The 14056-nt window shown below is 37.6% G+C and overlaps 2 protein-coding genes and 1 long non-coding RNA gene across 3 annotated transcripts in view; 1 reads left to right on the top strand and 2 right to left on the bottom strand.

Moving 5' to 3' along the window:
* LOC133847027 (histone deacetylase 4) overlaps positions 1-14056 on the top strand; it is a 29999-nt gene that overhangs the window by 3195 nt on the left and 12748 nt on the right. Inside the window, 2 exon segments of the mRNA XM_062281771.1 lie at positions 4214-4270; positions 10180-10289. Coding sequence (XP_062137755.1) covers positions 4237-4270; positions 10180-10289 — 144 coding nt within the window. The 5' untranslated portion in view covers positions 4214-4236.
* LOC133847036 (uncharacterized) lies at positions 55-3936 on the bottom strand. The gene is made up of 3 exons (XR_009895117.1): positions 3492-3936; positions 1107-1506; positions 55-1039 (listed from the first exon to the last, which is right to left on the bottom strand). It is a non-coding gene; the product is annotated as an uncharacterized LOC133847036 (long non-coding RNA).
* LOC133848256 (protein GVQW3-like) lies at positions 1652-2922 on the bottom strand. Its single transcript, XM_062283749.1, has 2 exons — positions 2819-2922; positions 1652-2688 (listed from the first exon to the last, which is right to left on the bottom strand). Exons 1-2 carry the CDS (start codon positions 2837-2839, stop codon positions 2416-2418), a joined length of 294 nt encoding a protein of 97 aa, XP_062139733.1. The 5' UTR covers positions 2840-2922; the 3' UTR covers positions 1652-2415.

Here is a 14056-nt window from a genome sequence, read left to right as displayed (position 1 = left end):
TTTTCTAAATTCAGTTTTTTGTTGACTGTCTATAGCCTAGGGAATAAGGGAATAGGGGAAATGTCAACAGTGGGAAAGCATTTCATAACCTTTCTTACTCAACAAGCTATTGTAAGTTATTACATAAATTATTAACTAGCATTTTCATCGATTTGTAATTAATTTTTGATGCATTTATCAAACCACATAAAAGAAATGAATATAAATAGCTAGTTGAAACACGCGATTTGTTGTTGCATCTACACTTGCTGTAGTTAATTGGATTATTTATTAATTAACCTTTTCACCGATTTACTGTTCGACGATTTATTAATTTTTGATGCAGTTTCTATTCGATCGAACTGGATATTTCTTTTTTTAACAGATGCTTGAATCACACAATTATTGTATTGCATTTACTGTTGATTGCATTAAATATTAATTGACAATTTCATCGATCTTCTGTAGATTTGTCCTTATCAAAATGGATTAGTAATTTGCCATTTTCTTTATTTTGCCGCCATATATCTATATTTTTTTAATGCAATTCCCACTACGAAATTCTAATCACATTATTATTTTCATTGATTTTCAATCATCAGAGTCGGCTTTCTTCCATATTCGAATGTTCAATAATAAGAAGAAGAAGCATAATGAATATACATATATACATATGTAGATAAATTCCATTTGGTTTCTATTGTTCAATTTGCCTGCCATTTTGGCGTCTGTTTTGTTTATTGTGTATTATATTTATTTTTGTTCTTTATTCACTTGCTTCTTTGCTATTTGTTTGTGTAATTAGTGAACGGAAATTGTATGCGTGTGTACATGTGTGTGTGTGTGTGTGTATGGAATGAAGGTGGCCAGGGCTAGAGAATGATTAGGGCTGGAGAGTGATTAGTGGGTGGTAGATGTGGATACTATGGATGATATATGTACATATATGGTAGTTGGGATATAAAGAGAGAGAGAGAGAGGTTGGTGAAACTTTGTTTGTTTCCCTTGCGCCACAACAACTGAAGGTCAAGGGGACGACAACAAAGTGAGTCGGCACTCGCTATTCGTTGAATTATGAATATCGTTGGATGAATTCATTTAATGCACCTGCGACCCAATTTATTCACCTGCTGCAAATGGCCGCTGAGTCATATGCATATTACATTCGCATTCGCATTCGCCTTCACATGCAATGCTCAATTCAAATACTTTTCTTTTATTTTCTCTTTCATTGGCAAATTTTCCATTTCCTCCCCTCAACTGGAAGTTGCGACTATTATACAGTACAGTCATTAAACTGGAATTTTAAAAATAGACAAACAAAAAAAAACAAAATGAGACAGAAACAGAAATGAAAACATTGATCTGATATGGCAAAACAATTTGACGTTGTTTGCATGGAATGATAAGATTGATATGTTCGATACAATATCATATTGTTGATCTATTCTTGAATGAGTTTCGTCATTTCACTTAGTCACGTGATTCCATTCAACTTTTGTGATTCTAGATTCCAGCGAAATTCTTCTGGAAAACATTACGATATTATAATTTGTGGTTATAATTCATTATACCCGCTACCCATAGGGTAGAAGGGTATTATAACTTTGTGCCGGCAGGAAATGTATGTAACAGGTAGAAGGAGGCATCTCCGACCCTATAAAGTATATATTAGGTTGTTTGGTAATGACATACCGGTTTTTTATTGATTTTTGACGACGATTTTAACATAGTTAGCATTGTCCGATTTAAGTGCTACATGTACCGTTGTCTTCGTTGATTTTCTGCCATTTTAATGGTAACTTGTATATGCCTCTCTTAAAGAAGTCCTTGTCCCTACTGGCAAAAAACTCGGCGACTCGATTTTCACAATCCTCCATTGAACTCAATTTTTGTCCATCGAAAAAATTTTGCATGGCCAAAAACAGATGATAATCGCTTGGGGCAATGTCCGGACTATAAGGTGGATGCATTAACACTTCCCAACCAAGCTCCCGCAGCTTGTGAAGCGTGACCAAAGATGTATGGGGCCTGGCGTTGTCATGATGGAACACAACGCCCTTACGATTCACCATGGCTAGCCGCTTCTGTTGAAGTGCAATCTTTAATCGCTCCAGTTGTTCACAGTAGAGGTCAGAATTGATGGTTTGGCCATAGGGCAACACTTCATAATGGATAATTCCTCTGATATCCCACCATACACTCAGCAACACCTGTTGCTGGCTTTGCCACCGTTTGAGACGACTCACCGTGCTTCGACCAGGATCTTTTACGCTTTATGTTGTCATATGTGATCCATTTTTCATCAACAGTGACTAACCGATCCAGAAATGAGTCGAGTTTATTACGGTTCAACAAAGATTCGCAGATAGATACACGGTCGAAAATGTTTTTTTGGGATAACACATGAGGCACCAATACATCGAGCTTTTTTGTTTAATTTTTCGACTTTAAATGCCTATGGACGGTTTCCGTGCTTAGTTGCAGCTCCTCTGCGATGGCTTTAATAGTCACATGACGATCTCGATCCACTATTTCCATGATTTTATCCGTATCAACGGTCACTGGTCGTCCGGAAGGCGTGGGTGTTTCGATATCAAAATTGCCACTTCGGAATCGCCTAAACCACTGTTCGACGGTTTGAACCGAAAGTTTGTTATCTCCTAAGACAGCAATAATCTGTCTGCGAGATTCCGCAGCAGTTTTTCCCTGTGCGAAATAAAATTTCAAAATTGCCCGAATTTCTGCGTTTGTGAACTCCATTTCAATCGATTGTAATTTTTTAACGTGGAAGCTCATGTAAACAAACTATATGTCATTTTAAAGGTGATGCCAATACCTTTCGAACGATATACAGCATTGCCAGATACGATTATATTTGACTTCACAAGCGAAGCGCGAAATTTGAATGTAAAAACCGGTATGTCATTACCAAACAACCTAATATATTCTTGATCAGCGTCAACAACCGAGACGATATAGCCTTGTCCGTCTGTCCGTCCGTCCGTATGAAACACTGGATCTCAGAGACTAAAAGAGATAGAGCTATAATTTTTTTCACATTTTTGCCACGCCCACGTCTGCCCCCGTAAATCAAAAAAATCGAATAACAAGCCTTATTTTAAAGCTAGAGTTGCGAATTTTGGTATATACAATAAATACTTGGGTAGTTATGATTCCTGAAAATTTGGTTGCGATCAGATAAAAATTGTGAAGTTATTAAAGAAATACTTTTGTATGGGCAAAAACGCCTACTTACTAGGGCTTTTAGTTGCTTTGGCTGACAATCTGGTATATTGTGCCGTCTATGGTATATTTTGAATGGTGTACTATATCGATATACCAAACATACCATTGGCATATTTTTAGTAATTTACAGTATTTTGGTATATTTTGAAAATGATACCGCAATATTTTGCCTTTATTAAAAATTGGTAGCGGGTATCTCACAATCGAGCACACTCGACCGTAACTTTCTTACTTGTTTTAATGTTATATAAATATATACACACATAGATAAATCATAATTGGATTGATTCTTTAGTGTTCTTGGTATTCAAAGTCGTACTCATATCTATCCCTAGCTATCATATCATATCGAATTCCAGGCGTTGTTGAGTGCATTTTGGGATTCGGCGAGGGGAATTTTTTTTGTAAACATATTGTATTTATATATAGCATATATAGCATACTATCTGATGCTAGGGATCGCTCGCAAAATGTATTTAAAAATGCTCTTATCAATTCGGAAAATTTTCCGAAATCCTAACAACAAGAAGAAGTACAGACCCGACTCTGTCTCTCTTGTTCCTTGTCTGCTTCTCGCTTTCTCGCTCGCTCATTGCTGCTGCTGCTGCTGCTGTTGCTTATCAGTTTGTGACGTCTGCAAGTTTCGTTCCCATTGTTGTTGTCCATTGTTGTGCCTGCCCTAATCTGTCTTAAACCATATATGTACATATATACATTATACATTATGTACACATTTGTAAATGAATTTATTTTCAATGAATATGACAAATATGTCGTATATTTTCAATGCGTTTCGGAAAGTGATTCATTTGGGTTTATTGAAACAGATTTATTTGAATGGAAAGTCCAACTTTTGTATGAATAGTGTATATGTATGTGTGTGTGTGTAGTATGTAAGCGAGTGAGAGTTAATAATCCATCCATTTTGTGATAGCAATCAGCCTTGAACAGTAATTAAGTATTTCCACTTTATATCTCATTACAGAACTCCTCCCCCCTCCATGCAAAATGTCTAGTCCTGACGATAGAATACCAATACATGGTAAGTAAATAAAATAATATGCTAAATGTGGTGTGGTGGGTGGTCGATAGCTCAGACGATTTGGTTTGATGGGTAATAGTAATCGAATACATAACTCAAAATGTACACGAAGAAACAAAAGCTTACACACACACACACACACACAGTTGCACTCAATGTGCGTGTGTGTGTGTGTGTGCAACTTCCAAAAATAAATGTTAATAAGAACACAAAAGCCTACAGTACAAGCAGCGCTGCCAAAGCAGTTTCTATATTTTACTGCCTTTGCCTTTGTGCTGGGCTATGGGCTGTGGGCTTTGGAGCTCTGCCCGCATTAGCAGCACGCAGCAGGCAGAGACAGCGCGCGGCTGAACAACAAGAACATTGTCCATGGTCGGGTGACAGAAAGCGAAGAAGAAGCACAAGACTAGCAAAGTGGTTGTGACTGCGACTGCGACAGCGACAGCGACAGAGAGTGAATCGAGAGCGAGAGTGAGAGCATTCATTTTTATGTGTGCGAAAGTGTGCTTAGGTTTTGTAGGTGTGCGTGTGGTGTGTGTATGTGGGCATGCATATGAAGGAAGTGGCTTGTTAGTTAGTGCGCTGACTAGCTTAAAGCTTCAGCTTTCAGCTTTGGCTGCTGCTGCTGCTGCCGCTGCCGCTGCCTCTGCTGCCACTGTCAATGCCAAGCACGTGCAATAACAATTTGCTTGGCCTTGCTCATAATCTGCTCCTCGCACACTTAGACTCTCTCTCGCTCTCGCTCGTTCTGTCTCTCTTTACCGGCGCTCGCCTGCCTGCCTGCTGCCTTTGTGTCTGTTTGTTTGTATGACCAAAAGCGAAAACAACAACAACAACAGCAACAACAATAACACACGAACACAACATTCGTTTATCGATTTTATTCTATTTTTAGCATAACAAAAATTTACTTGCCTTTGAAAATGTGTAACGACGACGCCGACGCGGACGTCGACTTCAACGCCAGCGTCCTTTTTTTTCTCATTGCGTCCTTCTGCTTTTGCTTCCGCTTCTTTCGTTTCAATCACATCTTTTACGTTTCCTCTCTCCTTTTACTTGATTTTGCAATCACTCTTGCACATACATTTATACACACAAATGGAAGCCACGTGCAGAAGCTGCTGATACAATGACCAATTGAAAGCATATAACCCAAAACTCTCAATCAATCTGTCTCGCTCACACTTACTTCTATTAAATGGCACGTGGTTTGGCCACAACATTCATGCTAGGTATGTGTTTGTGCGTGTGTGTGTGTGTGCATATGAAAGCTTTTAATGCTTGGCGATGCAACCTGCGCTTGTACAGTGATCATTCGATAGTGCGAACTTGCAAATTTTAATTTACCTCTGCACAGAGCTGTTTTACAATAAAAGTACACAGAAATATTTAGTCAATTCATTAGAATTTATGCAAAGTACTTGTTTGTATTGGTTCACTGTACAGAGTGCGTGCTGTACTTGCTGATTACCCATGATTATGCAGACAAAGAAAGGATAAAGGCCAAAGCACATTGTGGCATTATCTCTGTCATTTAATACAAATATCTGTTCAAGTTATTTTATCCTTTTGTTCCACAGCAAAGTGGTTGATAGATGTCCAGTGGACGGTGACGTTGGGTGGAGAGTGGGGGAGTGGGGCTAATTGTTGACATGTGGCTTACACATTTTAGTAAGACGCACAAGACTTGTGCCTTGACCCACGCACTGCCAAAGGTCAACTACTCTCCACTGTCCACTCCTTGGCTTTTATTCTATTAAGGCTCTATTTTGTAAATGTGTGTCTGTGTGTGTGTGTCGTTATATAAATTCGTTATCTTTATACATATATCGTATAATATTTGTAACACACAATCCTCATTCAGCTCATTCTCCCCTCCCCTTCCACCACACATACACACTCAACTCGCTTCACTGTCCAGTTACTTCTGCCATTTGATTTCTACGTGTGTGTGTTTGTGTGTATTTGCGTTTGTATGTGTAATCATTTCTAAACTGCGTTGTTGTTGTTTTGTGCTGCTGCTGCTTTTTGGCTTTGCATTTGTCAAGGTGAAACACAGACACACAAATACACATATACATGTATGTATGTATGTATACCGTATACATCGAGAGCGGGAGTGTTTTGCTTACAGACGCACACACACACACACACACACACGCATATTTGGACAGGGGGGGCTCCCACCTAAAACTTCGGCATAAGCCAAAACTGAACGAGCCACGCCCACTTATTATATATGGCCCGCCCCAGGGGCCCCCAAATTGCTATTGCCGCAAAGTGAGTCTATTTTTAGACGCAGCGCTGGAAATTTTTTCCGACACATACAGCACACACATACACACACACACACACAGAGCGGGCGAGCGCACGCACACAAATGTCGTTTGCTATCACTCAAAACAAAGTAAGCAGAGAAGTGGGTCGGGTTATTGCTGTTGTTCTTATTGTTATTATTATTATTATTAGTGTTGTTGTTGCTGTTGTTGTTTTTATTATTGCCTCTGTTGGCAGCCTAACCGATTTGATGTCTCCTTCCCCCTTCACTTCTCCAATTCCCGCGAATTACAAGCATATTTATGTATGTAATTGGTCATGTCGTTTCAATTTCCAATTGGATTTCAGTTTCAATCTCAATGTGTAGTACTTTTCTTTTTTGTTTTTTTTTTTTGTATAACGCTTGTTCCAAACACGTGCTGGGATTTGTTGTTGGTGTTGGTTTCTATGTCAACACAGAATTGACCTTGGCGACAACGCGACACACGTTTCAAACTTCATGCAAACAGCTGACTGCAGTCGCGACAGCAGCCCCAGCAGCAGCAGAATCATATTCACTCTCTCTTTCATGCACCTGCAGCCAGTGCAAGCGCAGTCAGTGTATTGCTTACAAGTGTCACACAACTAACACACACACACACACACACACACACACACACACCCACACCTATATACACACTCATAGGCAAACATCAGCTGCAGCTGTTGCTTAAGCACGACGCTCTTATTGGCACACTCTCTTTGAGCTTTGTTCTCTCACTCGCCTCTCTTTTCGCTCTCTCTCTCTCTTTTGCTGACTGATGGTTTGCATGTTTGGTTATGTATTTTCAAACACCCTACAGAGACTCTGAGCGGGTAGACATTAGTCATTTGAAAATGCAGGCAATTCAATTACATTTATAATAGTGACGTAACAGTGGTGTTAATACAGATTAATATAAATAATTATGATTATATTTTAAATAAAATTAGGAAGTATTTTGAAGTTGCTACGAACGTGTGCTGCGTAGGGTATTTTATATTCGATATCAAATCTTTTATGGGTGTTTCGTTAAATTTTTTTTATGTTTTGTTTTGTGTAATGTGCGCGTTGCGAGTTGCGCTGAGTTTTTCTTTTTTTTTTTGTTTTTGTTGGGGCTGTTGCTATTGCTGATTCTGGCGATGTTGCTGCTTCTAAATATATACTCCTATAGCCATGCACGATTTATAATAGCTGCTATATATAGAACAACAGGTCACGGCCTATTCGGTCAGCCTTTTGCATAGATACACACATACATGCATACAAATATATGGCTCTCTATGATAGTGTGTATGTGTGTGAGCGATTCATGCACATGCATTTGTACATACTGTATATATGTATATGTGTATGTATGTACCTACATATACATACATACGTATGTAGTTGGATATTGTTTTTGTTTCTGCTACTATTGGTATTGGCTTTTGCTTTGTGCTATTCTCGCTATATATAGACAGGCAGCTCTCTCAGCAGCCCAAAACTAGACTTTGCCTTACTTGCTTTGCTTGCGCGACTGTTCGAAAGAGACAGATGATGTACAGACCTGTGCCTATTGTTGTTGTATTTGGCTTGCTGTCAGCAGCAATGGCAAAAACAGCAATCCAATTGGACATTTTGCTTAGTCATAAATGTGCGCGCAATTAGTCCAGTCCAGGCGAATGTCTAATTGTTGATCGAGCAAGTGCGAGCGAGACAGAGTTACTTAAAGAGAGCGTAAAGAGTGTGAGTGCGTGGGAGAGAGAGCAACAGATTGAGTCGGTCGAGTCGAGTTGTGTCGAGTCGATTGACTCGCTGCCAGTTTATCAATGAACACTTTATGTATGTTGACTGCACTTTGCCTTGTGTCCATTAACAGCAGCGACGCGTCGTCATTTCTGTAGCGGAATTTTTTTTTATATTTTGTTTTTTTTTGGGCATTTGTTTGTGCGCCGCTGAAGCAAATCAAATTAGTTAGTCTATGCTAAAACGTGTAGCAACAGAAGGTGGAGTACAGAAGTAGAGTGGGAGGAGGCAAAGGGGGGACAAACGGAACTGGTTGCTAGCTGTGCTTTGCTCTGATCTGTTGTGTGGCCTTTGTCGTTGTGTGCGACTTTGACGTCGACATCGTTGTTGCCGTCGTCACGTGCACGCTGTTGCTTGGTCACATCAGCAGCAGCAGCAGCAGCAAAAGCAGAGGCAGCAAAAGCATTGAAGCACAGGGAGAGCGCGGTTATCTAAAAAAGCGCTCGAGCCGGGGCCATGTAATCGTTGTAAACTTTTACAAGGTTACTAAAAATAGCCACACAGACACACACACACACACACACACACACACACACACACACACACACACACACACACACACACACACACACACATACCATTGCGAGTCGGCTTAGTTCGTCTCGGGTTTGCCGAGAGAGTAAGAGTGGAAAAGAGAGAGAGAGAGAGAGAGAGCACAAAGCACATGTTAAAATTCGTTTTAGATGTATTTTTTAAAAGCATCTGATAAGCGCGGCCTTATCTATATAATCATCAACTAATAGGCACAGCGCACAAAGAAACACGCACACCCGCACACACACACACATACGCACTCACACTCATATACATATGTACACACGTACAGCGTCCAAATCCAGTAGAGTGTCTGTCTACTCAATCTTGTTCGTTGAGTTTCGTTTTTGGTTCTTATTGGATTCAGTTTGTTTTTTTTTCCATACGGCTGCAAATTGGGATAGTTAACAACGTATCGATGTGGTGGGGTGATGCTATCGATACGGCTAATGTACATACATACATACATACAGACATATATTTCAAATTGTATACAAAAGGCACTCGAAAGTTAAAACACGATTATCGCTAATCATTATTGGAATGTTTGTGTGCATTTTGTTTACATTGATGAATAGAATAGATGCGTGGAAGCAGAAAAATCCAACAGCTTATCGATATATGGGGTTATCGATAACTGTTTTTTTGTTTTACAAAATACTAGAAGGTACACTGTTGCCCATTATCATTTAAATGGTTGTGTACTTTATGTTTCCACTGTGGAATAGATGAAAGGAAACAGGAAAATCTACCACTTTATCGATATTATGGGATTATCGATGACTGTTTTTAGTTTTATAAACTACTAGAAGAAAGATACTAAAATGTTGAAACAGCATTATCGCTAATCATTTTAATTTTAATAGATAAAGGGAAACAGGAAAATCTACCCTTTTATCGATATATCCGGTTTTCGATTAATTGTTGTATTTCATATAATACTAGCTATGAAAGAAATGAATCATATTGAATAGGTACAATAACATTAAGCATTAACACATTTGAAAGCGAATATTTTTAGGCAGCTAACAGCCAGCTAGATATTCGATATTTAACTGTTATTCGATGCTATCGATAATTGGAATTCAAACCCGGAATCTTGTTGAATTTCTATTGATTTAATGAGCCGTCCACTTTGAAAGCAACTCAACTAGTGGATGGAATGAGCTGATAATCTCATTAAGAGATGCTGTCAACAGCAAGCATTGTGAAACCCCAGTCGGTTAATACCCTGCTAAACGTCGTTATACTATATTCACTGTTATCGTTTACATTTCTGTCTGTCTTGCAGATCTGCCGCCGGAAGCAGGAAATGATGAGCGACATTTGCGCATAACGCCGAGCAGTTTATCGCTCGACTTTAAGCCTCATCAAGTCGACATTGATCAACAGATCCTGGAGGTGAGTCGCAAATAATCCCTTAAAACATATACTATATAGATTATATATATTCTCTTATATATTTTTGCCTTGCACATTTGTTTCTTGGATGAAATACGAAATAGGAAATATCGTCCATAAATCTTTTTTCTTGGATGAAATACGAAATAGGAAATATGGTTTATAAATCTTCTTTGTAAATCTATTCCTTTTGAATATTTTTTGTTGGTTGAAATACGAAATAGGAAATATCACTTATATATCTTCTATCTTGGTTGGATCAAATACGAAATAGGAAATATCGTTTAGATATATCTTCTTCCCATATCTTTTCGTTTTGAACATTTTTTTTTTATCTCTTATACATCTTCCTAGCTGGATAAAATACCAAATAGGAAATATCGTTTATATATCTGTTTCCCATATATATTCTTTTTGAATATATTGTTGTTGGATGAAAGACGAAATAAGAAATATCGTTTATATATATCTTCTTCCCATATCTTTTCGTTTTTAACATTTTTTTTTTTATTGGATGTTATACGAAATATGAAATATTGTTTAAATATCTTTTTCTGATATCTATTCCTTTTGGATATTTTTTTTCCTTGGATGAAATACGAAAAAGGAAATAAATCGATTCACATCAGCAACGTTTTCTTCAGTCTTCCAACCACCTGAGCCTTTTGTTTCTGTCTTTCTTTGTTCGCCTGTACTGTTCTTCTTTTTCATATCTGTCTGTCAATCGTTTCCACTACATTGCATTGTTATTCATACAGAAGTTTCTTTGCTTTGTGGTGCGAAGATTGAGCAAATTCTTCATCATCTTCCAGTTCGCATCGTTTTTCATTATTTTCCTGATTCTTCCTTGTATCTTTTCATTTTGCGGTTGTGTTTTATTTATAAGACGAATTCGCTATTTCGCATTTTGCCAGCAGTTTAAGCGCAGCGTTTCCTTCCTTCTCTATTTGAATACTCTGAAATCTTCAACAGGTATGCTGTTGTTTATAAATCATTTGGCTGTGATTCGCTGTGATTTCTCGAATTTCTTGAAAATGATTCTAAATTATGCGAACATATGAAATATTAAATTGTTGTTTTTCTATTCTATTAATATCTTTTGATTTCTAATTTGTTCTTAATCATAATTTGAAACTACTATATTTATTTTAGTTTCAATACGTATGTGACTTAATCATTTCTCAACTGTAATGATTCATAATATATATGTAAATGTGGATTCCAATAATATAAGCTAACATTCAGCTTATTTAAAATTAGCAACCATTATAATTAGCTATTATGAAATGGTAACCATAATTTACAACTATTAATAAATGAACTCAAAATGAGCATTTGAAATGTTTACAGAGTTCAACAAAAGTTTATTATTTATTTAGAATTTCATTGCTTAAGTTTTTATTTCTTGGAAGTTATTAGTTATTGGGGGAGGGAAAAACGATTTCATTAATTGGAAACGAAATGAATTTCTTGAATGAATAGTTTCACATAGTTATCAGTTAGTGAATTCCTCGATTTCCGTGGAAGAGTATGCGCAATTTCGCATTGAATGTGGCTTGGGGTTGTTTCATTTCTTGTTTTCTTCTGGTTCTAAATATAAACGCGTGTACAACTTAATGATTCTATATTTATTGTTTTCTCTACAAAAATATGTATGAGTATTTTGCGCTTTTTGTTTTGTTTTCTTTTTCTTGTTGTTGTGTGTGTGTGTGTGTTATTTTTTTTTTTAAATAAAACGGCGATTGTACTAAAAATAAAATCCAATGCGAGCCAACATACACACAGAGACCGAGTGGGAAAGAGAGAGAGAGAGAGAAGAGCACAGTGCAGCCAGACTAAAATGAACCGCAAATATTGCATGAGCAAAGTGTGTGCGCACAATTAGTGCGCACTGTAAATCAGAGAGGATGGAGTGGACCAAGTGGTGAAAGGGGGTAGTGTAGGGGAGTGGGAGGGGAGGAGCACACTACTTTGTTGTGCCAATGAGCAACTGCAGCCGGAGTCGACCTCATGGCAAAGCAACATGTGCAGCCACCCTCCCCCCCCCTTCCCCCTTCTCACCCCACCCACCACCTGCCTCTGTGGCTGCGTGATGATGCGGCGTTGCCTTGTTGCATACAATTTATAGCCAGATTTTATTTTTGGGCTTTAACTTTGTGCATTTTCTCGCAACGCGTGTTCTGTTTTCTTTTGAATTTTCGTATTTTTGGTTCAAGTGTTTTGTTGTTGTTGCAGTTGTTGTTGTAGTTGCTAAAGTGTTGCCTCAGCTTCCGAGCCTCAACAATTCCCATTCCACATCCCACATGTGAACCCCCCTTAGCCCCTTCCACCATCGCAGCGTCGCCGCTTTGCTGTTTTGTTATTTTTATTTTTCCTTTGAATTTATTTTTGTGTTTTATAAACTCTGTGGGTTTTATTTTTACCAACACACAAATAGAAAAATACCAAAAGCGTGAGCGAGACAACGCCCCTTCCCCCCCGTTTAGCCGCATGTGTGCGAGCGAGAGAGCACATTAGAAGTATGTACTACAAAATAGAACGAAAAATACAAAAACTAATCACTTCGCTATATGTGTGTTTTATAGAATCCTCTGCCTCACTTCTTACGCTCCCCCTTCCCCTCCTCTCCCTTCCAACACCCACTCTTCGCTTTTGTTGCGATATTTATAAAAATCTGTGGCACGAGCAAATTGTAAATTAGCTACAAATTCAAATTCTTGCAACCCAACGAGCCGCGGGGTGGCATTGAGGGTGCAATTGTAGCCAGATTGAACCAAATAGATTGTTAATAGCTTCGCGAGAGAGCGAGAGAGATGCAGAGGGAGAGAGAGAGAATGATCGTCGTGCAGTCAAACTGCTATGATTCACTTGCTATTGTTGTTGTTGAGAAATGTGGAATTCGAAAATTAAATATTGCGCCCATGTTGGGCCGAAAATCTACTCATTAGCATTGAGATACACATGTGAATTATCATTGCTAGTTTTATTAAGAATCTTATTATGCTTCTCATTAATATTGGCATTTGGATTTCACTTGAAATTATCATCGTGAATTACGAACTTGAATTCACGATCTCATTAGTTTCTTCATTGATATTGAAAATGTGAACTATCATTACTAGTTTCATTAAGAATCTTATCATTAATATTGACATCTTAAAATTATCATTATCAATTTATATTCCCATTGATATTGGAATTACCATTCGCATAACCATTGAGCTAAAGAAGTTTTGTAATATCATTAACTAATTCACTCGAGTTTCATTGGTTTTCTGATTTATTTTAAACAGTTTGATTTAACCCTAGTTAAGGAACTAAAGAAGTTATTTATCATTGGTATGATCATTAACTAATTCAGTCGAGTTCAAATAGTAATTTTATTTGAATTTACCCCTTCAAGTTAATCTTTGTCATAACACTTTGCTCATTAATATTGGCATTGGAATCATCATTAACATTTGCATTATCATTATGAAATACAAATTTCAGATATCATTGTTATTCCTATTTGGCTTGGAGTTATGAAATGTTTATAATAGTTGGTACTCCCAACGGTGTGCTCTCATTAAAATTACCATATTAATTTTACTAGGAACAAGGCTTAGCAGAATTATTATCATTTTGCTTGTTCAACTCAAACATTAGCAGGATTAGTAATATTATCATTGTATTATTGGCAATTTAATTCATATTATTGTTAGTATTTATACAACTTACTAACATTAATAGTTGTTAATTAATTAATTACGAACTCATTAACATTA

This window comes from Drosophila sulfurigaster, chromosome X (assembly GCF_023558435.1).
Source record: "Drosophila sulfurigaster albostrigata strain 15112-1811.04 chromosome X, ASM2355843v2, whole genome shotgun sequence".
Taxonomy (NCBI): domain Eukaryota; kingdom Metazoa; phylum Arthropoda; class Insecta; order Diptera; family Drosophilidae; genus Drosophila; species Drosophila sulfurigaster.
The sequence above is the reverse complement of the archived record's forward strand: the minus strand, read 5'-3'. Positions and strand labels throughout refer to the sequence as shown.

Excerpts from the sequence above, each read along its gene's own strand:
- LOC133848256 (XM_062283749.1), bottom strand. The coding sequence starts at position 2,839 with ATGCTGTATATCGTTCGAAAG. Across the intron at positions 2,689-2,818 it reads TGCTGTATATCGTTCGAAAG|GGAAAAACTGCTGCGGAATC; the intron begins GTATTGGCATCA and ends TATTTCGCACAG.